The sequence below is a fragment of the Bactrocera dorsalis genome, chromosome 1 (genome assembly GCF_023373825.1).
Source record: "Bactrocera dorsalis isolate Fly_Bdor chromosome 1, ASM2337382v1, whole genome shotgun sequence".
NCBI classification, from domain to species: domain Eukaryota; kingdom Metazoa; phylum Arthropoda; class Insecta; order Diptera; family Tephritidae; genus Bactrocera; species Bactrocera dorsalis.
Window position 1 is genome coordinate 95,454,939 of NC_064303.1, and position 23,401 is coordinate 95,478,339.

Genomic DNA, 23,401 nt, shown 5'->3' on the forward strand with positions numbered 1-23,401 from the left:
CAGATTAAATTATGCAAATTAAGGCACTACTCTCTCAATAAAAAAGCACACAACGCGATATAATTGAGATAAAAAAATCTCCATTAAATGGGAATAAAGCATAGTAAATCTTATTTATAAGCAACGGAAGCAGGAGAGCGCACGTAACTAAAATATTTTACACTTTTGGGTGCGACGGCAAGTCAAAGGTTCCCTGCAATGGTGAGCTTCAGTTGGCGCTTGCGACCGCACGTAGAAGGTGGTACTTTGGAAACGATAGTTACGCGGGCTGCTGGCTGCGGGTTGGACTTTTGTCGTGGAATAAATTTATTGTTTGATTACTGAAAGCTGCAGCAGCGTGAAAGAGCACAGCTCGAGTAGTGTAAATAGACGTGGTCAAACATTTGCTTATGAAGAGAACACTAGTGCAGGTGTTATTATTGTTTATTGAGAGTAAAAATGCAAGCAACATTATTCATTTAAATACAATTACAATTTGATTACATCAGCATTGTAAACAAATCGAATGAGCGTAAAAAAGTGAGCTCAAACGCCTGTGAAAGCGTGTAGTTTTTAGCGCCGACTTTAATGAAATTTAAATCAAAAGCGGAAATGGCGGAACAGTGACTAAAATACTGTGCTTTCAGATGTGAAATTGTTCTAATGATAAAAATGTTAAGCAATAGTTGGATTGTAGGTGTATATCTTCCCCCTCAGGGTTCGGGGACAAACCGAATATACCCGCGTTAAGGTATGCCTGTCGTATGAGGCGACTAAGATCCTGGCCACCAGTCCAGAGTTGTGTGGAAACTCAACTGGTTGTAGCTTCGGCTACAAGGTCACACCAAAGACTTTAACCTGGTACCACGGGGAGCAGTTAGCCCTTGGAGGTAACTCCAATCTGCTCAATGGGCTTGGCCCTCTGTAGAGATTTGTGGCGGCTGTGGTTAAAACCCAAATCGCGGGAAGAACTGACTTTGGCAGTTTGAATGTGGAGTTGCATTGCAACCGGGTGCCATGCACATAGTACGGTAGAGGTTTTAGATGGGCCTCGAACCCTACCAATGTGGTTGGTGTGTCCATGCCACACTGCCAATTGATACTGAAAATGTTTACCCTGTTTTCAGGGCGCTGATTAGCGCATTGTATTGATCCGTTGTGCTTCTGAGCACCGTGGAGTTAAGTTGTCGACAGTAGGATCTCACGTTAAACACAACTAAACGTTGTTGGTGTATATCTGTATGTATGTGCTGTACATAACAAAAAAAAACGCCAAATAGAACTTTTTTGTACCTAGAAATCTATTTTTTCAATTTCGTTAACATCTTACTTAAGTTAGGTTAATCGCGAATTTTAACAGACTCTGCGGCCTCACTAGTGTAACATATTGTGAGACCCCAGATGATTGCAGCGTAGTCTTGCCAATGCGGGACAACTGCACCAGAGATGCTCTATTGTTTTCCTCTGGACCTGCTCGAAACATTTCCTGCAATCTTCTCGATCCGTCAGTCTCATCAAGCGTGTGTCGCCACCAGACATTTGTATTCCCTACATTCCTTACCGTTCTTGGCAATCTTGTCCACTATGAGTTCAAAAGAAAAAGGTCTTTAAAGCTTAGAATTTACCTTTCGATCAGATGAGCACCTTTATTCTTTATAATCATCTCCCTGTAATTACCTTCTTCACTTAACACATTTTGGATACACTATTTCTCTGAAGCTCTTTGGTTTTTAGGAAACTAGTTTTCCAACATTTTATCAAGATTTTATGATAAATTCTATTTTATAACTACAATCTACTCAATTTGCATTCAATTTTATTTCGCACCATATATGGTAATTCATCATTAGTATATGTATGTAATTACTTATGGCTAATATTCTGGGAAACTAATTTAATTGCTATTGTTGAGAACAATTTTTCGATATCAAATCGCATGCATCGATTGTTGAAGTAATTGCGATAAAAAAAGTAAGGAAGAGCTAAACACTAGCAGCACAAGTTTATCCAACATTAAGTTCATAAATCTATAAATTTATGGGTCTTTGACTAACCAGATTATAACGCTCAGAAGCTTTCAGTTTCAGTGCTTATAGCGCTATTAGTAGTAGGTCTAGCTTTATTTGGATTCCGTTATGCCGTGGAAGTGATCACTTGATATAATATATAACATCAACTTCACCCATTTACACTTCTTTAAAAATATGACTGCAATCACCAATAATTTCGATATAATACACTACTTGCATTCATGCGTTGGGTATAAAATCGAAAAAAAATTCCCGACTTGCCATTTAGTTCTCGCTTAACCTTTTTAAATTTACTCTTGAATGTCTATATATGTAAATTTGAATTTCTACCGATGCAAGGCAGGTGTTGTTTACATATTGAGTCTGATGCTCCGGTATCTCAACATGCTCGCTTACAATTACATTTATGAAGCTCAGCGTAAATATAACTACTTATGCCAAGTTGATGCTTGTTTCAGCGACATCTAGCCAATTGGCGCTTCTAAACAGTATACGCGTGAAGGTCTTCCGCGATCAGGTCGTGTACTCAATTTGGCGCAGTGTCACAGTTATTTGCTTATATGATGTATGATTGTAAAGATATGATCTAGATATTTTTATGAATGAAAACCCGTAGAGAATCAGGGTAGGTAAATATTACTAAAATAAGAAAAAAGTAATATAGTGATCTGATCTGAACATTTTGTTCGGAGATCGGATGTTGTTGTTGTTTTAACGGTTAGCTAATCCCCGTTAGGATGGTAAGGGTTGTTTGTGTTGTCGTCGAGATCATCTAACGGTAGGCCCAAGAAACGTGCTGTTTCGACGGGATCGGACCAAAGGGAAGAGGGTGTTAGATGGGTGGGGTTTGTGGGACATGCAAAGAGGTGGCCAGTGTCATGCGGAGACTCGTTGCATGCAGGACATACATTAGGTATGTCGGGGTCGATTCTGGATAAGTAGGAGTTTAACCTGCTACAATATCCAGAACGAAGTTGCGCTAGGGTCACTCGCGTTTCTCGCGGCAACTGGAGCTCAATTTCGTATTTCGGAGATCGGATCATTGCCTTGGATTATAACCCGGGCCAAATTTCGGCGAGATATCCTGTCAAATAAAAAATGTTTCCACACAAGACTGGGTTTAGATCGATCACTTCTGTATGGCAGATATATCCTGGTAGTCCGGTGGATACAGCAAATTATCAGCTTGTTGCGGATTTCTCCCCGCGATCGTTACCCCAAAACTAGAGAGACTAGTTCGAGTATATACAGTCAGATGGATGTGGATAAATATATGAAGGGTCTACTACGTTTCCTTCTGGGTCTTACAAACTTCGTAACAAACTTAATATACTCTGTTCAGGGTATAAATTTTGGGTGCAGGCTCGTTGTGGCCCATCTTTAGTGTTGAAAAAATCTTAAGAGAGAATTTGTGAAGTTGTGAAGAAAGCAAGCGCTGTTTTTACTGGATATTTTAAGCCCATATTTTGGGCGATCCATTATTTTCATTGTTTGGGAGCATTGAAAAACCGTATACTACATATCTCTGAAACAGAAGTGATAGTAGATTATTCAGTCTTATATGAAAGATATTTCTATAAACCACCCTTACTGCATACATGACACTGTCAGAACATAAAAATGAAAGAGAAACCTCTCCAAACCGTTTGATACTTCACAAAGAGCGTTTATCTGTCGTGTCTTCTACCTTCTCTTCACTAATTTTATTCAATGTCTCTACTTTTTCGAGAATAACTTTAGGTTACACTTTGGACCTCAGTGAAGTCCACTACGCACTGTATTAACAAATGAAACAGTACATTTTTTTACTTATCGAGGAAGAGGAAATGATTCTGCCAAATCTCCTAATAAATGACTTTCCTCATTAGTGAATTTTTCCTTTTGGGGAATTACTCCATTCCTATGTAATTATTTTAACGGTGTTTATTTATGTTACAATACTAAGATACTATTTTTCCAACTATTGTCTTAAGTTGCAAGCGTAAATGATATTGTAAACAAATCTAGAACGATTCAAACACTCAGAGTGAACGGTTGAAATTGCACGCGTAGTCCATCGCCAGTCGCAAGTCAGCCAATTTGAAAGCGATTTATACGAGAACAAAGTGCATGTGGCCGCGTTGTCACTTAAGTGAATAACGAGCATGTAAAATAAAGCAAATTTCACACACGACATCAAGTGTTGCAGTTGAAAAATTAAGTGAAAAGATAAACAAACTGAAAAAACGTGAAAAGTGTTTTAAATTAATTTAATTCAAGCGCTCGCGTCAACAGTAAGTGAAAGTGATAAACAGTACAATACATATATACATATTTGTATAACATACACAGAGGCGCTACACCCTGTACAGCAGTTACGTTTTAAAAATGTCAGCAATTAAAGTGTGTGAAGCGCTCGTGACGCTTTACGTTTATACGCTGTGTGGCCTAATCACCGCCTCTGCGCTGCCTTACAACTACGATGACATACACGATTTGAGCGCCACGCGTCCCGACGCGCAACCAAAACAATTGCGGCTCTGGCTGACAATAAGTGCGCGCCATCGTTTTTTGGAGGTCTCTTGGACCAATGCGCCTGCGCACAAGGATGATCACATACTGATTACCATGCAGGCGCCACATAAGTTTGAACGCGTCGAGTTTACTACCGGCACGCCGCTAGCCGCATTTGATAACGCAGAAGGTAGCGGCTTTGTGCCAAACGATGGCATTACCGAACGCAGCACTTCCTCGCCGACGCGCTATCTACTCGAACGTGAAAATAAACACAATTACGTTGCGCGCTCGAATGCGAGCGACACTTTTGAAGGTAGCGGCTTTGTGGATACTTACAACGCGGCGCCGCCCACAGCATCAACGCCGCCGCGTCTTTATTGGATTTCAAACAATGGCAGCGATGATATAGTCGCTGCATTACAACCAAGCGCCGCCGCGCAATGGTTCACCACGGGTGTATATTTTGATTACGCGCTCTCGCGCAACGTGAACGCCAAAACGGGCTGCTATGGCTTTTGGGCGAGTTATGTGAATGCCAGCGGCGATATATTGGCCACCAGCTGTTTGCGCGCCTATCCGCGTTGGATGCGCGAAATGCGCGCACAGGTGGGCGGTATGCGTATGCGCGATCTCTTCATACCTGGCACACACGACTCCGGTTCGTACAGGCCCAATTTCGATCCACTACTACGCGAAACGATCGTCACAAAGTATGCGCTCACACAGGATGATGATATACGCGGTCAGTTGTTGCATGGAGTGCGTTATTTGGACATACGCGTTGGTTATTATCGCAATACGCCCGAACGTTTCTACATTAATTTTTTTAAGTTTTCTAATGTAGAAACGCTCGGGCGTATTGCGATAATAACCGACGCGTATATCCAAATAACGCACGCCGTGCAACAACTGACCGCGTATATCATCATCCTGTGTCAGCGCATACTTTGTGACGATCGTTTCGCGTAGTAGTGGATCGAAATGCGGCCTGTGACGGAACCGGAGTTCGTGTGTGCCAGGTATGAAGAGATCGCGCATACGCATACCACCCACACTGTGCGCGCATTTCGCGCATCCCAACGTGGATAGGCGCGCAAACAGCTGGTAGCCAATATATCGCCGCTGGCATTCACAATAACTCGCCCAAAAAGCCATAGCAGCCCGTTTTGGCGGTCACGTTGCGCGAAGAGCGCGTAATCAAAATATTACACCGTGGTAAACCATTGCGCGGCGGCGACGTTGGTTGTAATGCAGCGACGTATATAGCATCGCTGCACATGTTTGAAATCCATAATGACGCGGCGGCGTTGATGCTGTGGGCGGCGCCCGCGTTTGTAAGTATCCACAAAGCCGCTACCTTCAAACAGTGTCGCCTCGCATTCGAACGCGCACTGTAATTGTGTTTAATTTTCACGTTCGAGTAGATAGCGCGTCGGCGAGGAAGTGCTTGTGGCGTTCGGTGTAAATGCCATCGTTTGGCACAAAGCCGCTACCTTCTGCGTTATTCAAATGCGGCTAGCGGTGTGGCCGGTAGTAAGCTCGACGCGTTCCAAAACTATGTGGCGCCTGGCATGGTAATCAATATGTGATCATCCTTGTGCGCAGGCGCATTGGTCCAAGAGACCTCCAACAAACGATGGCGCGCACTTATTGTCAGCCAGAGCCGCAATTGTTTTGGTTGCGCGTCGGGACGCGTGGCGCTCAAATCTTGTATGTCATCGTAGTTGTAAGGCACAAGCGCAGAGGCGGTGATTAGGACACACAGCGCATAACACGTAAAGCGTTCCCGAGCGCTTCACACACTTTAATTGCTGACATTTTTACAAACGTAACTGCTGTGCAGGGTTGTTGTAGGCCTCTGTGTATTGTTATACAAATATGTATATATGTATCTATACTGTTATTTGTGTTTATCACTTTCACTTACTGTTGACGCGAGCGCCGGAATTAAATTAATTTAAAACACTTTTCACGTTTTTTCAGTTCTGTTTATCTTTTCACTTAATTTTTCAACTGCAACACTTGACGTTGTGTGTGAAATTTGCTTTAATTTTACACACTCGTTAATTCACTTAAGTGACAACGCGGCCACATGCACTTTGTTCTCGTATAAATCGCTTTCAACTGGCTGACTTTGCGGAACTGCCGACGGACTACGCGTGCAATTTCAACCGTTCACTATGAGTGTGTGTTGAATCGTTCTAGATTTGTTTACAATATCATTTACGCTTACAACTTAAGACAATAGTTGGAAAAAATAGTAAACTAGTATATGTAACATAAGTAAACACCGTTAAAATAATTACATAGGAATGGAGTAATTCCCCAAAAGGAAAAATTCACTAATGAGGAAAGTCATTTATTAGGAGATTTGGCAGAATCATTTCCTCTTCCTCGATAAGTAAAAAAATGTACTGTTTCATTTGTTAATACAGTGCGTAGTGGACTTCACTGATGCCACAAGTGTAATCTTAAGTTATCTCGGAAAAGTAGAGACGTCCAATAAAATTAGTGAAGAGAAGGTAGAAGACACGATAGATAAACGCTCTTTGTGAAGTATCAAACGGTTTGGAGAGGTTTCTCTTCCATTTTTTTGTTCCTGACAGTGTCATGTATGCAGGAAGGGTGAGTTTATAGAAATATCTTTCACTATAAGACTGAATACTTCTACTAGCATTTCTGTTTCAAGAGGATATGTAGTATACGGTTTTTCAATGCTCCCAAACCAATGAAAATAAGGAATCGCTAAAAATACGGGCTTAAAATATCTAAGTAAAAAACAGCGCTTGTTTTCTTCCACAACTTCACAAACTCTCTCTTAAGATTTAGTGGCTCTTTCAACACTAAAGATTGGCCAACAACGAGCCTGCGTCCGGCTCATTTTTATGCCCAGGGTATATTAAAGATTGTTACGAAGTTTGTAAGACCCAGAAGGAAACGTAGTAGACCCTTCATATATTTATCCACATCCATCTGACTGTATATACTCGAACTAGTCTCTCTAGTTTTGGGGTAACGATCGCGGGGAGAAATCCGCAACAAGCTGATAATTTGCTGTAATCACCGGAACCAACAAGCATATATCTGGCCATACAGGAAGTGATCGATCTAAAAACACCAGTCTTGTGCTGGAAAACATTGTTTATTTGACGGGATATCTCTGCCGAAATCGGCCCGGATTATTAATCCAAGGCAATGCTCCGATCTCCGAACAAAATGTTCAGATCAGACCACTATATTACTTTTGTTCTTCTTTAATCGTAATATTTACCTACCCTGATTCTCTACGGGTTTTCATTCATAAAAATATCTAGATCATAACTTTACAATCATACACCATATAAGCAAATAACTGTGACACTGCGCCAAATTGAGTACACGACCTGATCGCGGAAGACCTTCACGCGTATACAGTTTAGAAGCGCCAATTGGCTAGATGTCGCTGAAGCAAGCATCAACTTGGCATAAGTAGTTATATTTACGCTGAGCTTCATAAATGTAATTGTAAGCGAGCATGTTGCTATACCGGAGCATCAGACTCAATATGTAAACAACACCTGCCTTGCATCGGTAGAAATACATATTTACATATATAGACATTCAAGAGTAAAACTAAAAAGGTTAGGCGAGAACTAAAAGGCAAGTCGGGAATTTTTTTTCGATTTTATACCCAACGCATGAATGCAAATAGGGTATTATAACATCGAAATTTTTGGTGAATACAGTCATATTTTTAAAGAAGGGTAAATGGGTGAAGCAGATGTTATATATTATATCAAGTGATCACTTCCACAGCATGCGGGATCCAAATAAAGCTAGACCTACTACTAATAGGACTATAAGCATTGAAACTGAAAGCTTCTGAGCGTTATAATCTGGTTAGTTAAATACCCATAAATTTATATATTTATGAACTTAGTGTTGGCTAAACTTGTGCTGCTAGTGTTTAGCTCTTCCTTACTTTTTTTTATCGCAATTACTTCAACAATCGATGCATGCGATTTGATATCGAAGAATTGTTCTCAACAATAGCAATTAAATTAGTTTCACAGAATATTAGCCATAAGTAATTACATGCATATACTAATGATGAATTACCATATATGGTGCTAAATAAAATTTAATGCAAATTGAGTAGATTGTAGTTATAAAATAGAATTTATCACAAAATCTTAAAAAAAAGTTTCAAAACTAGTTTCCTAAAAACCAAAGAAACAGACATTTATCTATGAAGCTTCAGAGAAATAGTGTATCCAAAATGTGTTAAGTGAAGAAGGTAATTACAGGGGGATGATTATAAAGAATAAAGGTGCTCATCTAATCGAAAGATAAATTCTAAGCTTTAAAGACCTTTTTCTTTTGAACTCATGTCCCCTTTTCTAAAGCTACATTGCAAAATATTTTAAAAGATTAGGTACCAGGTGCCAGGGCACAAAAACATTGAGGACACTGAAATAGTGGACAAGATTGCCAAAAATGGTAAGGAATGTAAGAAATACAAACTGGTCTATGTCTGGTGGCGACACACGCATGATGAGGCTGATGGATCGAGAAGACTGCAGGAATAGTTTAGAGCAGGACCGCAGGAAAACAATGGAGTACCTCTGGTGCAGTTGGCCCGCATTGGCAAGACTACGCTGCAATCAGCTGGGGTCTCACAATATGATACACTTGTTGAGGTATCGATAGTAAGGCCGCTGAGTCTGTCAAAATTCGCGATTAACCTAACTTAAGTAAGTTGTTAAAGAGACTTTGCTGTGAAGCAAAAAAAAAATAGATTTCTAGGTACAAAATGTTTTATTTGGCGTTATTTTTGTATGTCCACCACATACATACAGATATACACCTACAACGTTTAGTTGTGTTTAACGTGGGATCCTACTGTCGACAGCTTAACTCCACGGTGCTCAGAAGCACAACGGATCAATACAATGCGTTGATTAGCGCCCTGAAAACTGGGTAAACATTTTCAGTACCAATTGGCAGTGTGGCATGGACACACCAACCACCTTGGTAGGGTTCGAGGCCCATCTAAAACCTCTACCGTACTATGTGCACGGCACCAGGTTGCAATGCAACTCCACATTCGAACTGACAAAGTCAGTTCTTCCCGCGATTTGGGTTTTAACCACAGCCACCACGAATCTCCACAAAGGGTCAAACCCAATGAGCAGATTGGAGTTACCTCCAAGGGTTAACTGCTCCCCGTGGTACCAGGTTAAAGTCTTTGGTGTGACCTTGTAGCCGAAGCTGCAACCAGTTGAGTTTTCACACAACTCTGGACTGGTGGCCAGGATCTTAGTCGCCTCATACGACAGGCATACCTTAACGCGGGTATATTCGGTTTCCCCCCGAACCGTGAGGGGGTCCCCCTACCCGCAGGGGCAAGATATACACCTACAATCCAACTATTGCTTAATGTTTTTATCATTAGAACAATTTCACATCTGAAAGCACAGTATTTTAGTCACTGTTCCGCCATTTCCGCTTTTGATTTAAATTTCATTAAAGTCGGCGCTAAAAACTACACGCTTTCACAGGCGTTTGAGCTCACTTTTTTACGCTCATTCGATTTGTTTACAATGTTGATGTAATCAAATTGTAATTGTATTTAAATGCATAATGTTGCTTGCATTTATTTTACCTCGTTATTTGAAACAATAATAACACCTGCACTAGTGTTCTCTTCATAAGCAAATGTTTGACCACGTCTATTTACACTACACGAGCTGTGCTCTTTCACGCTGCTGCAGCTTTCAGTAATCAAACAATAAATTTATTCCACGACAAAAGTCCAACCCGCAGCCAGCAGCCCGCGTAACTATCGTTTCCAAAGTACCACCTTCTACGTGCGGTCGCAAGCGCCAACTGAAGCTCACCATTGCAGGGAACCTTTGACTTACCGCCGCACCCACAAGTGTAAAATATTTTAGTTACGTGCGCTCTCCTACTTCCGTTGCTTATAAATAAGATTTACTATGCTTTATTACCATTTAATGGAGATTTTTTATCTCAATTTTACCGCAGTGTGTGTTTTTTATTAAGAGAGTAGTGCCTTAATTTGCATAATTTAATCTGTGTTCAAATTTAAACTCAAACCGACATATGCTCCACACAGAATTATTTAGCAAATCACTTGAATTTTTTGTTTCAAGATCAGAGTGGATTTCTGTACAATTAAGAGAGTTATAGTTTCTTTAAAGAAAGTTTGTATCGTTCATCCCAGGGAGAAGTTAGTGGGACGCATGGATAAGCTACCTGACCTTAAGCTCCCAAAACAAAAAAGGAATATGACTCTCCGACAACATCAACAACAGCAGTTCAGCTTACGCTGAAAGTATCCAGTTTAATAACAAAGAACAGGAATGTACTTTAAATACAAATACGAGACCAATAATATTGGGTTTATTTAATAAAAACATGTATAACAATATTATAATAGCATTATTCAAAGTTGAGCTTGAAGCTGTACCATTTTCCCATCTTTCTGGCAATTTTCGGACTCCAACCCATTAGAAGTGCGCCTGCTTGGTGCCAAAGAATGAATTCAGCTCTTTTTTAATATCTTGTCCTGATGTGAACCGTATTCCAATAAGGGCGTAGGGTCTCTTCTAGACTAGTGAGGTGAGACAAAACTTCCGAGCCGCTCCAAATAGTTTTTAACCAGTCTTACAACATGACGTCGAATGTTGTCAACATGGAAAATTATTGCCTGGTTTTTATTTGCGAAGTCCGGATGTTTTTCGACAATAGCTCGATGTAATTTGCTCAATTTTTATCGGACACGTTCTCCATTAATTGTATCAGAAGGGCACGCTCTTCTGTTCAAACCAAATACAAGGCATTATCTTATCATATATATTCGACTTTACCGCCGAGATGATTTTTGGGAAAGTTTGAACAAATTGAAGTTATATCGTAGATAACTTACTTCCCCAGACTTTAGGATCTAAGTAATTTTTGTTTGTTAAAGATTTCAGATCAAGCTTATATTTCTTTCACATTTTTTCGATCTCATTCAGTAATGGTTTCTCGAATTCAGACAATATTATAATTAACTCCTCTTTTCCAAAATTAAAATTATTAATTTTGTTACAACCCTAACATTTTCCAATCTTTTTTATTTATCTAATGCAACCATGTGGCACAATCAGCTGTTTGCTTTCTATTTCAAAGTAAGGTAAACAAATGAATTGCAACAGCTCGGATTTTTAGAAATAAACAAATTGATGGATAATGAATGCAGCTCTTGAATTAGTGCCAACTCTACATAAACCGCTGCATTCCAAAGTTTCCAACTACCTCAACAATCAACGTCGTTCGGGACAATACTGTGATTTAATAATCGAATTGGAATTGGATGTGGCTGGCGATGATGCAAATGCCGAGTTCGGACACTTTTGTGTTGTTGGCGCACAAAGTCGCTTCATTGGCGGACCACAATTCATCCAAAAATCATTGCAATTTTCCATACACAATCCATTAAAGGTGACCATCAATAATTTTAGTTGTACACAGTGTTTGCACACCATGATGGACTTCTTCTACGAAGATATAGTTTCCATATCTAAGGAACATGAACCGCATTTCAAGCAATTGGCAAAGATTTTAGCAGTGACAGAGTTAATGAATTTATTTGAATTGCCAGATGAATTGGTGCCTACAGTGAGTGGTAATAATATGGCGGTGATAAGTCAAGAATGTGATGTCCAGAATGAAGCTGAGATTCTGGTAAAGAAAGAGACTATGGAAACCGAGACGGAGAAGAAGCGTGATGTTAATTTAGGCAATAGGGATATATTTAAAGATCAACGCAACTTTTTTAATGTAAGTAGACCATGTCATTTGTGACCGAATAACTATATATATTTATATTTGATTTTGAAGCTAAAAAATCCGCGGGCCACAAGTTCCAGCAGTAAAATCAACTATTGTATCGGTTGTGATTTCAAATGCTATCGCGTGCAGGAAATGATCACACATATGAGCAGCTGCGAACCCTCTCATCTCACCTGCTCGCTGTGCGAAGTTGGCTTTCTGGCATGGCGCGAGTATGAAGCGCATATTCAGCACCATCTGAGCAATTTGAAGAAACCGTTCTTTTGCCTAGAGTGCGGTGCTCGATTTGTCAATCGCGCAGCGCTAACCATACATTTACCCAAGCACACAACCGAAACACCGCATCAATGTCAACATTGCGGCAAAGGTTTCAAGTGGAAGCAAGGCTTGAACAGCCATATGTTAATACACAATAAAGAGAAGCAAATGCTTTGTGATGTTTGCGGTTATAGTACAACACATATGAAAGCACTAAAATCACATAAATTACAACACACTGGCGAATACTTTAAATGCCCATATCCTGACTGTAATCACCATGCAAATCGCAAAGAAAATCTGCGTATACATATGGAAACGCATAAACAAGAGCGTCCATTTGTATGTGAGGTTTGTGGTTGTAAATTTAGTCAAAGTAAGAATCTGAAACGGCATGCACTCAAACATTCCACAGATGAAATACACAAGTACAAATGTCAATTATGTTCATTTAGCAGTCATCGTTCGGATAAAGTGAAGGAACATGTACAACGTGTGCATACTGAGAAGGAAGTGCAATTGGAATTGCCGGAGATAGTTGAGAATGCTTTTGAAAATAATGTCTGTGACGAATTCGATTTGCCACCGTTGACTAGCATCGATAAATCCGAACTATTGAATGTGAAGAAAGAAAAAGTAAAAACGAAAGATTTGACAAAAAAAGCTCGCATGAAAAAGAAGGGTACTATTTTAACACAAAACAAACGACAAGTATCCATTGCGCCTAAACCAAATGCAGTTGTTGCGACAGTTACAAATATATTAAGCAATAATGTTAATAGTTGAATAAATTTTACGTGTTAAATGCAATTTTGTGTTTGATTATAATGATGGCAATGACACTTACCTGGTAACTGGTCCGGTGCAAATGTAGGTTGGAATTTTTCTTTGAATATGTTCATTATAATTTTTTTTGATCACACTATTCACTATCATTTGCAATTCGAAGCTTGGTGTAAGAAATAGAATACAGCAAATAGAACCATTCTATCAACATTTGTAGATAACACGGAACAGCAATGGGATTTTGCTCACTTTAAAGGGATAATTTCTAATAATTATAAACAATATTTACACAGTTCCACATACTTTCATTTACACTTGGAGCATTGGCATTGACAATAGGCATAGCTAAATAAAACTTTTCTGCACTTTTGCAGACTTTCGACATGGATGAAATACACTTTTCCAATAATTATAAAAAACTCTTCATATGGCCACACCACTTTCTGGCGCAGGGCTATAGGATATCGCTAATATAAGTACACACTGCACTCATAATATGGAAAATAAAGGGAACTTTGCTCATTTGTATATTTATAGACTACATTTTTCTAATAATGATAACCATTTTTCCACTCGTATAGATCACACATTTCATTCCCTTGGAGCATTGGCATTGATAATAGGCTTTACTAATATAAGCTTTTCTGCACATTTTCAGAAAATAACTATAGGATTTCAGAGATTGGGATTTACACCACTTTTCTAATAATTATAAATACTTTTCCCTTTGGCCACACACTTTCTGGCGCAGGCTATGGGACATAGCTAATATAAGCACATATGCACACATAATATTACTGGAATTTTGCTCATTTTATATATTGATAGATTACATTTTTGTAATAATTATAGATTTTTTTCACTTAAATACATTTGGAGGACTAGCACTAACGAGAGGACTTTGTAATAAAACCTCTTGATGATATTTTGCAAAAGATGGTGTAGATATCGAACTTTGGTTATTTTGACATGGCTTCTCTCATGATTATTACGTATGAGACTTTGATCACAGATTTTAACTTCCATTTGCACTGGCTAGCGGCACAGGCAAAAGGACTCTGCATAGACATTTGCAAAATATATCATAATTATCACAAACTTTTGCCTTATGCCAAAGATAATTTATTACACTTATGCGCCTGAGTCTAATTCTTAGGCGGAATTGTTATTTTGTTAATTTAAATTTGGATTAATCGGAAGTAATTAGATTTTCACCGGACTACGAATTTTTTGCACAATAACCATTTCCGCGCGCGTAGCTTGACAGTTTTGCAGCAACTGGAATGACAGATGGGAGTTTATGAATTGACACAGGGTGATTGCAATGATTTTGTAGCGACTTATAATTAAAATAAGAGTTTATACATAATTGTCTTCTCTACTTAATTATAACAATGATGTTATGTTATGTTGGGATTACTTAAGATATTGATATTTGAGTTGTACAATGAATTGTCATCCCAACTTCCGGTGCTTTTACAAGACCTAAACATTCCAATAAGAATTTTTATAAAATAAATACCTAAAACTTTGGTACATCCTGTACTTTTCTTTCGCTGACGTCACTGACCTGCCATATTTTTACCGTTTATCCAGCTCCGGTCAGTTATTTCGCCATTTTAAAGTTTCGTGTAAAAGAATTTCGTGAAAGTGCCGTACTTTAATAAATTTAGTGTATTAAAGTCATGTTTCTGGTTCTTATTAGTTATAAACCAATACAACTACCAACTCTGTGTGTAAATAAATCAAGTGCAATGTGCGGGCCATGTAGTTAAGTGTGTTATTGATAAAAGAAAAGTGTGCAAAAAGCCGGCTGCCAATTAGTCAATTGCGTTGTGCGCATCAATTCATTTTTTTGTGCGTTTATTGTGATACGCTGTATGAAATACTTAGCATTTTGTGTTGTGAATCATTAAGTGTTCCAAAAAAGAAAGTGTATACAAGTGTTTTGATAAGAAAATTCCAGAACAATGTGTTGATTTGCAGAGGTGCGGAGCAGCAGCAGCGCCACAAGGTAAACTTCTACAACTTGCTAGATTATTTGTTAACAAGACTGTTACTTATTGGTACAACAAAAATATAATTTACTCATTTCGAAGTAAACAAACCGGCGAATATGATAATAAAAACAAAGATACGCAAAAACAAAAATCGGTCAGGGCTTTTTACTGCGTGGCTGCTCTTGGCATTAGATAGCTTTCTGTGTGTGTGCATACAATCACGTTGGCCTGTTGAACAAAACATCGATAACCTCTATTGGCGCGTGGGATTATGTATAGAAAATTCTAGTTTATTGTTTTTGTTAACTTATTGTTTTTATAGTATTTAGTTATGCATATTTTTATTTAGTATGAGTGTCGCATTTACGCTAAGTGGCTCCTGATTTTTTTAGTAACGTTGAGAATAAAAAGAGTTAATAAAATTAAAATTTTTTTTTCGCCTGCGCTGTTTAATTATATTTTCATCAGAAATGTATCTGTTTACACAATTGTTTATAAAATGCCTGTATGCAATATATGTGAGTAATGGCAATTTTAACAAGGACTCATGTTCGGTTTTCTTAGAATATTTGTGCGTTGATTAGAACTTCCAGCTTAGGATAGATGTGTATGTATTAATTTATGTACATTGTATGCAAATCTGCCTTTGTTGTTGCTTTCTACCAATGAGAAAAGGAAATGAATAATTTTTACGAATTAGGAAATCCGTATTTACCGGAAACTTTGACAACAAAAAATACACAACATCCATACATAACTTTGGTATATACATATTTAAACTACGTTTCAAATCAAGTAGTATTTATTTTCAAAATCTTACTTACCGGTACATTTTTCTTTAAAAATACAAAACTCGTGGTATGTAGATGTAATTAAATGATTTTGATTACGATTTTAAATCTTCACACCTAGTCTATACAGCCCGTAAAAATAGTTGAACTTTAGGAAAATTAAAAATAAAAAAATGTTCTTATATAAATTGTTTAAAATTTTTAAGGGCATATTTTAAGAAAACAGAAATTTTTATAAAAAAAAAATAGATATTTTTTCGCGATTGTAAGCGATCTGCGATGGCGTTAGAGAGATTTTGTAGTGTTTTCACTTCAAAAAATAGTGTCCCTTAACATTCAAAGAATTTTTTTCAAATTGCGTCAGCTATTTCGTTGTTGAAAATGGTGAACAGAAGTGTTTTTCATACAAATACACACAACTCCAAACTTATTAGCTCCAGCAGGTTTCGCTGATTTCGTCGCGAGAGTGCCAACAGATACATATGTAATTTGAAGCGGGAAACAGTGGTTTATCTAACTTTATGTGTCTACTTAGCCATAGCCTACAACTCCGGCTAGTGCTCCAACTTTCTAGAAACTCAGGGACGCGCGCACCCTGCATGTGCATGGAAAGCAAAAAATTTTATAGCTGAGCGACAAAAGCTGGACATTGAGTTGGTGGTGAGTATGGAATAAGTTTTATGTTCGGTAAAGGTTTTGTATGTGTTTTTGTTTGGATTTTGTACATATAACTACACATACATTTATTTACTTATTATGATTTTTACCTATCGTGCGCTTTCAGCTGTTTGACGGCCACGTTGAAAATATACTTCTACATATACTGCATATATGTATGTACATGTGATGTGGATGTTTGCTTGAAGAGCAAGTGGCTAGCAATGTAAGGTTAAACGGCCAAAAAATGTTATATTAAAACAAAAATAAACTGGACCGCGTATTCCAAAACAAAAAAAAAATCTCAAAAAACAAAAGGAACTACATATTATAATAGAACGGCAAGACGCCTGAATAAAGCCCCCCCAAACCGGTCTCCCATTTTTGGCGCGGACCGAGAGCTACGCAGAGAGCGGAGCGCCAATGCAAAAGCAAAAACAAACAATACGAAAAAACACCGTTGTCGACAGTGGCAATGGCAACGAAAACAAAACTTAATAAAAAAGCCAGATGTCAAATCAGAAAAACGGAGGGGGTGGAAGAGAAGGGGGAAAGGGGGGGGGGGAGGGAAAAAACGGCCGCATTCCCCGTTTTCTTTTTTTGTTTTTTTTTTCGGCTCGCTTTTTGCACCGGCTCTCGCTGGGTCCGCCGGGGTCTGGGTTGCTGGGTATATAAATAGGGAAAAATCTTCTAAGTGCGCAAAAGCAAAAAAAAAAAGCCAAAAATCGCAGGGTAGTTAGTTTAATTGAATTATAACACAATTTTTCCGTGAAGTGAAGAACATACCGTTCAAAGGTGCTCTCTGTGCTGAAAATATTCAAGCAACTTGTTTTTAGAAGAAAGAAAAGCACAAAAAAACAAAAAAAAAAAATCTCAAAAGCTTGTTTTTTAAGCATAAAATAAATTTTCAAGTATTTATCCTTAAGCAAAGATGACCAAACCAACTGAAAAGAAAGGAAAGAAAGTAAGGAAAATTAAAAATAAAAGCTACAAAAAAAGCAAACCCCGCAAGATCTCATTTATAATTTCATCAACTGCAAAAACCAAAGTTCAAAACAAAATGTCCTGAGGCTTTATTTCGATTTGATGATGAATTACGAGCACTACAACTTCGACCACGACAAGCACATCTTTTCGGGCCCCGCGAGTGGCCAAGCAAACCGCCCCCCCCAAAAGCAAAGCAGAAGGAGGCCAGCGAGCACACTAATCACTTTGAATTCCTAACGGACATTCACGCAAATTAGTTACTAAATTTATGGAATACACCAATACACAACCGAAAGAATAGCCGTGCTGCCAGCCAAGGAATTGAGTGTTGGTCCCAAAGTGAGGAAGGGTAGAAGTAGCTAGAAGTGTTGCAGCAAGCCGCAGCAGCAGAGAAACAGAAGCAGAAAAGTACAAACCGCGCTTAGTGAGGAGCAAAAAAGTTAAAAACAAATATATAAAAATCGAAAGAAAAGGAGACAAAGCAGAAACCTAAGAAGAAGAAAAAGCGGGCTTAATTGGCGCTACGTTGGCGTACGTAATAAAAACCAATCACAATAAAAAATTTTGATGCGTTTAGAGTGGGAGTTTATTGCGTGGAAAAGCAAGAAGGAGGTTAAAGTAAGGAGCAGGAGCAGAAGGAGGAGCAGGGAGGACCTTCGGTCTAGCTAGCAGTTGAAATTAGGATATGCACGAGTTAGTTTGGTGGGATTTTGTACCACGAGTGAAGCTAAATCAATAAGGAGTAGTGAGGGGGAGCGCAGCTCGTCGTCGGGCGCGCGGGCAAAACGCCCGAAGTAAATACACACGAAGTAATAGTCAGTAAAGTATTATTGACAGGCTGTGTGGTTGACGGCCAACACACTTGCAGTGAAACTGCTCCCCATTTTTACATACTGAACGTATAATTGTGCAGCGTATGGCAAAAGTTGAGGCGGCGGTCGGTTCAACAAATCAAAGCAAATACAAATACAAAAAAAGAAATATTTAAAATTAGAGAAAAAAGTTGCATTGGCGAATATAGATTATATATGTGAAAATTTGTGGAAACACAATATTTCGTAATATTATTGTTAGCTTTTATAACATTACTTCGTAACATAAAGTAACTAATTAGTATAGATATGTACTGAACATGGCTTTCTGCCAAAGATCTAGGTAATTTTCTAAAAACAAGTTTTGTTTTTAGTAGTAACTCACAAATTGGAATAACGTGACACCATCTCGCACTGTTTATTGCATTCTGTGTACATGCACTAAATAAACCACTTTGGTTTATTTATGATTTTAAACATTGTGTATTCATTTTTTCTGATATTCACTATTATTGTATTGTAATTAGATTTTAAAACAAAAAAAAAAGTTTTGAGTTGGAGACTGTATTTTTAAAGCATCTGAAGCTGCAGTTTAAATTTATAAAACTCCATTGATATAAAATATTTATAAAATATAAAACTTAAAATTAAATCTAAACAAAAACTTGTTGTTTTTTATTTTTGAAAAATCGTTTAGTTCGACTTTGACTTTGATTTTAGATCAAATATGTGTGTTATTATACCGAGTCGACAGTCCTTGACCGGATTAAAAAATCCGAGAAGCTCGTTCCGGTTACGTATACCCGACTGTTCGTGTGGCCTTTAGATTCCGTACATAATGATATATGAAGCATTACATGAAAAATGTACAAAGCCATATGACAACATATATAGAAAGCAGGGAAGGGGGATTACGTGATCAAAACGGATCTGTGTTTATATCCGGCAAAGATTTGTCAACTTTTGTTTTCTGCCGTTACAAAAACAAACTCCATAAAAACTATTGAATTTAGTTTGAGCCTTAACAATCCTTGACTTTTAACTATTTATGTTTTGAAAATAATTTATATTTCTGGTTTAAAAGGACATTATTATGAAGATTCAAACGTGTGAAATCTTTGAATTAGCAACAATAATTATCAGCAAGTCAATATTTGTTTTTGTACTCAAAAAAACTGTCAGTAAGTTATTTTTTCAAAAAGACTGTATTCCAAAAAATTTTTATTTTATTTTTTTTCCATAAAGTTTAATTTTTTTCTTCTCTTTTTTTTTTGAAAAGTTTTTTGTTTTGTGCAAAATTTTTATTTTTTTTCTTCAAAAATTTTTATTTTTTTCAAAATTTTAATTTTATTTTTTTTTTAATTTTAATTTTTTCTTAAATTATTCCAACTTTAGGTATAACATACTATGTATATACCTATGTACATACATACAAAGTACATTGTATGTATTTATCTCGAAATTTTGATGTAATATTCGTATACGAATATGTATGTATGTATACAAAATATTTTCAAAAAATAACATTGCTGTAATTAAAACAGATACGGTACATTTCTTTTCCGCCATACAAATTTAGTGTTTTCGGTGTTTGTTTTGTGTGCTGTGTTTTGTTTGACTTTTATAATATTCCAAACGTTGTTATAATATAAACTAACCGACCGCTTTTGGCTGTGTCCGATTTGCCTTAATCGTAAATGTGTTACATACATATATGTATGTGTAGCTGTGTGTTTGTGGTCTGAACTCAATTGCGCTCGCTCCACTAAATTCTTGACGTTGTGTTAAAATACAGATTTTGAGTTATTGCGGGCATATACATATACATAAATATGTAATAAGTATATATATGATTACATCAATATGTACTTATGTACATGTTGTAAAAACTATATGCAGTGAAGTACCCCATTATGTAACAGTTGTCATCAGGGAACATCTCTCATAACTGGACAAAATTTAATGAACACATTATAATTTTCATACAAAAAGCTATTTCCTAATAAGCGGACATGAGGTAACATTTCGTTCCAACGACCTGTGAACACGGACACTATTTAGGTAACCTTAATTTCATTCAAATATCTTCGTTTACCTAAAACAGACTATGTATCTCATAATACAAATTTGTACCGACTGTATCGCCTATGGTATATGTCTATCACTATGCCTGACATCGGGCTCGAATCTACATTAGAATTGTAAAAAAAAATACATAGTTGGAATGGCAGCTTACAACTCTTAAGACAAAACATTTTGAACACTTCTTTTCCACGCCACCATATATGGCAGCTTCTTTAGACGGACAAGATTGACTACGAGGGTTATGAGAACTTTCACTATACCAGATACTAAGAGGCAAATGATAGTAAGCTTTGTCGGATTTAAAATTTCTTAGTCTATTGCTTCAAAAGCTCCTCCCTTCCCAACACTTGTACACAATTTAATAGTCTAATTTCAGGAATAGTCTTCCAATGAGCGTAGCGATTCATTAATATAATTGTCTTCAATTGCGTCAAACTGTTCCTCGAATCCGGTCGTTGAGCTTGCGAATCCTAGGGGGGGGTTTTTTTTTCCAGAAGTTACACGAAGGTCAAATCAGACGATCCGTGTTTGTGGCACATACATATTGGTGAAAATTTGGCGAAAAAAAACTCACTAGAATCTAGTGCATAAGTTCAGCGGTGAAAAATCAAGGTTTGTCGGCCAACAATCCCGCCGCTTTTTCACGAATTAGCTTTGCATACCGGACGATAGCAAAACACTTCAAAGAATGAACGTATTCCTTGTATAGAGTTTGGCCGGTCGGAAGGAAATTTGGGGGTTTTTTTTTTAAACAAAGAGGTTAATCGGAAGAAAACTGTCAAACATAACCTTGATTTTTGACGGGCTTTGACGTGTATCTTTCGGTTTTCGGCTCACCTCTACCACGATAATCGGCCGATTGATCATTTGTTTCCGGGTTGTAAGCCTAGATCGAAAGCTCATCGCTCGTAATAATACCATTTATGACATCCTGGTAGTCGGAAAGCATTGTTTCAGAGGAGTTAAACCGTGACGCGTTCTTCTTCGAAAAAATTAGCGATTTTGAACCCAATCGAGCTTTTACTTTCCTTAGACCCAAATAATCTCTTACCAAATGGTTTTCACAGATTCTTTTGATGTTCCAACGATCGTCAGTTAAGATATGTATGTACGTATGTACATTTGTATATGTATGTATGTAGATCTGACCTCTGGTATAGGTAGAACTGCCTAAAATGCCATAATTCCCATATTATGCAATATTTATTTTCTTAATTCAAGGAATCTGAATTTTTGTACAATATACACAAATCTAAATACATATATGTAAATACATATTTGTATATACAAGTATGTAGACATAAGTTTTGTATGAACATTTATCAAGGTCACCTTCGAAGTATTCATAAAAAAAATGCATTCCGTGCGGGCCTTTTGTCGAAAATTACAATTCTGTGTAAATGTATGAACTATGTATGTAGTACAGATAACAGATAATGCAAACCTAAAAGTGCATAAATCCGTATGTACATATGTTACATATCTCTTTAAGCAAATATTTCAAAACATGCATTCGTTGCAGTTCCTGTTTATAGTTTCACGAACTGGTCAGCGCAGGAAAATATGGAAACGAAATAAAATAAAGGAGAACATGAAAGATTCTTAGCTACATAGGTACATATGTATTATGTACGTATGCACATTCATAGCAAATTAGAAGCGCAAAGCAGATTGGAAAATAGTTAGGGACAAGCCCTATAAGAAGATTCTAAGTATTTTCTTTTACTAATACTAAAGTGGAACAGTGGCGATATTTATTTGACATACGCGTAATATACATACATACATATATTGATGTATAGTCAAATACTAGATACAGTGTGTAAGTCTATAGACATACAAATGTACATACATATGTACATAAATGTTCTGAATTCAACTATATTGAAAAATACGCGTTGCCAGGCCCTTAATAAATACAGCTTATTTTTGAATGTAAAGTAGAAGCGGTGAACGTCGTATTATAAAGCAAAGCAAACAAATATTCAAACTCGTGATTCAGACAAATAAACCCGAACTGACTGTCAGATCACACTGCTTCGAAAAGCGTGTGAGAAAATTTTACTTTTTGAGGGTTTGAACCTTCGAGAGTAACCAGTTTTGGAGGGGTTTTTAGATATAAAAATAAAATATATATGTAACATACATATTTTTTTTTTTTTTTTTTTCGGAAGGGTTGAAACAGCTGTTGCATAGAAGTAATAGACTCTTCATTTTTGCAAAAGTAAGTTTGAACAATTTTTTCGAAGTACTTTAAATTCGAGTTTCCTTCTAAGTGTATATATGTACATATGTAAATACATAAGGATGTATAGAATGTTCTTATGTACATCCCAATTATTACTTTTTTTTAATATTTTATTTATTAATATTTGTTTTTAAGATTTTATTTATTATTATTATTTTTTATATTTACTTAATTTTTTTATAATTCGTCATTAATAAAACTTCTTCATTTTGATGACTCATTGACCTTTCACTTAAAATTTCATGTTTCATTAATTTTTGTTTAGTTATTAATATAAATTTTTTATCATTTTTCTAGCTGCGTCAGCAATAAACAAGCTTCGGGTCTATGACTCATTAACCTTTCGCTTAAATACTTATCAGTTTATTCGCTTTACAGATTTGCGATAATAAACCAATACTTTCCCACGCATATACATATGTATGTATGACCA

The 23,401-nt window shown here is 37.1% G+C and overlaps 2 protein-coding genes across 2 annotated transcripts in view; both read left to right on the top strand.

The window, feature by feature from the left end:
- Nucleotides 1-201: 201 nt before the first annotated feature.
- The window catches only part of LOC105228720 (PI-PLC X domain-containing protein 1), a gene marked incomplete in the record, with an annotated part of 25,137 nt that continues 1,937 nt past the window's right edge, over nucleotides 202-23,401 (top strand). Inside the window, 2 exon segments of the mRNA XM_049456901.1 lie at nucleotides 202-519; nucleotides 4,017-5,322. Coding sequence (XP_049312858.1) covers nucleotides 4,377-5,322 — 946 coding nt within the window.
- Nucleotides 11,663-13,412, top strand: LOC105228787 (zinc finger and BTB domain-containing protein 24). Its single transcript, XM_029551308.2, has 2 exons — nucleotides 11,663-12,332; nucleotides 12,393-13,412. The coding sequence occupies exons 1-2, from the start codon at nucleotides 11,742-11,744 to the stop codon at nucleotides 13,386-13,388; spliced, it is 1,587 nt and encodes a 528-aa protein (XP_029407168.2). The 5' UTR covers nucleotides 11,663-11,741; the 3' UTR covers nucleotides 13,389-13,412.